This window comes from Arachis duranensis, chromosome 4 (genome assembly GCF_000817695.3).
Source record: "Arachis duranensis cultivar V14167 chromosome 4, aradu.V14167.gnm2.J7QH, whole genome shotgun sequence".
Taxonomy (NCBI): domain Eukaryota; kingdom Viridiplantae; phylum Streptophyta; class Magnoliopsida; order Fabales; family Fabaceae; genus Arachis; species Arachis duranensis.
The window spans coordinates 89,226,711-89,228,305 of NC_029775.3; the positions used below are offsets into that span (position 1 = coordinate 89,226,711).

A 1,595-nucleotide genomic window follows, 5' to 3' on the forward strand; every position below is an offset into this window, starting at 1 on the left:
TGGGGTTCTTCTGAGATGCCTGGGGAAGGGCCCCCAATTTGGACACTAAGAAATTTCTTTTGGGATCTCCGAGCTTCGTGCGGACCCAATTATGTAGCTTTTGTTTTTCTTGATTTTGAAAACTTCTGACTTGTAGCCTTCCAACTTATATACTAATTCTTTGCTTTTTCCTTTCAGAGATGGTGAAGAAAGGCTCTAGTGTTGCTTACTAGAAGGTTTAGGAGGCTAAGAAGAAGGCACGTGCCCGTGCTGACGTTGCCAGGGCTACTGGCGCTCCTCCTCCCCCTCATGACTCTGGGACCTCTTCTCACCCGATCTTGGTAACTCCTCTTCTGCTTCTCTTCTTCCTCCTCCTATCCCCCCAGTCTGACCTCCCTCTGAGCCCAAGAAGAAGAAGTGTAAGACCTCGGAGTCTGGCTATTCTTCTAAGAAAATTAATTTTGATGGTCCCAAATTCATTCGGAATCACATCTTCCCACATACTCAAATAAATATGGATGATATTTTCGTTCAAAACCATCTTCAAATTATGATTTGGAAGAGTGTTCGGGCTGCCGGGGTATGCACAAAATTTCTTGATATTTTGGACAAAACTCCCCTTAGTTCTTTGTGCTCTACCCAAAAGGTTGAGAAACTGGAGGGGAGAATTGTCCTCTATCAAGAGGAGGAGAAGCGGCTCCAAGGGGAGGTTACTTGGTTGAAGGAGGAAAGGTCCCAACTTCAGAAGAGGAAGAAGAAGTTGATGGCCCAATGTGCCATGGCAGAGGGTCTGAAGGAGAAGGCGGAACAAAATTATGTCAGGGTCTTTACTGAAAACATTGATCTTCAACGGGAGCTGGAGAAAGGTCGGGAGGCTTATCAGGATTTGGAGGACTCCGTGGCGGAGAGCTCAGAGAAGGCTTGGAGGATTTTTAAGGAGCAGGTCAAAGTTATCGCTCCTGACCTGGACCTTTCCGCTCTTGATCCTGATAAGATTGTTGTGAATGGGGCTATTGTTTCTCCTCCTCGACCAGAGATGGATTCTGAGCTAAAGACCCGTGGACAAAGACTTATAGAGTCTCCTCCTCGTGAGGATCAACAGGAGGGATCTCAGCCGACGTCTTCAGATGCTCCTACCCCTGCTGCCGAAGAGACTGCTCCGTCCTCCCCTGCCGCGGATCCGACCTCCCTTCCTACTGATGATTCTAATCCTTCCTCTAATTGATTTGAGATACTTGTGGGCCCCTTTTTTGAGCAATTTTATTTTTGTTACTTGTGATGGTGGTTCCCTGACTCTTCTGGTCTTTTGGCCGTTAAAAAATAGCATTATTTAAATTTGCCCCTTTTTGGTAAGGGCTTTTTGGGTATACTTTTGCGTGTGCATGCTTTTTTCGTCATTCTTTTAGGCTTTTTATGAAAAACCTTTTATCTTGGCAGGCTATTCTTTGTCTAAGTTACTTGGTTCTTTCAAAGATTAGGGAGAGCTTCTGCCTTTGTTTTTTTTATAGATTTTCTTATCTCTTTTTGTATTCCTTTTGTGTCCAATTTTTCGTTTATTGAACTTGCTTCGTAACTTAGGTTATTCATGCGATACATTTCTATTTTCTCAGATCCTC

At 44.3% G+C, this 1,595-nt stretch overlaps 1 protein-coding gene across 1 annotated transcript; it reads left to right on the plus strand.

Moving 5' to 3' along the window:
* The first annotated feature begins 493 nt into the window (after window positions 1–493).
* Window positions 494–1,204, plus strand: LOC107484870 (uncharacterized). Its single transcript, XM_016105415.1, has one exon. The coding sequence runs from the start codon at window positions 494–496 to the stop codon at window positions 1,202–1,204; it is 711 nt and encodes a 236-aa protein (XP_015960901.1).
* The last annotated feature ends 391 nt before the right edge of the window (window positions 1,205–1,595 follow it).

Bases quoted from the DNA above. Each gene is read 5' to 3' on its own strand.
- LOC107484870 (XM_016105415.1), top strand. From the start codon at position 494: ATGGATGATATTTTCGTTCAAAACCATCTTCAAATTATGATTTGGAAG.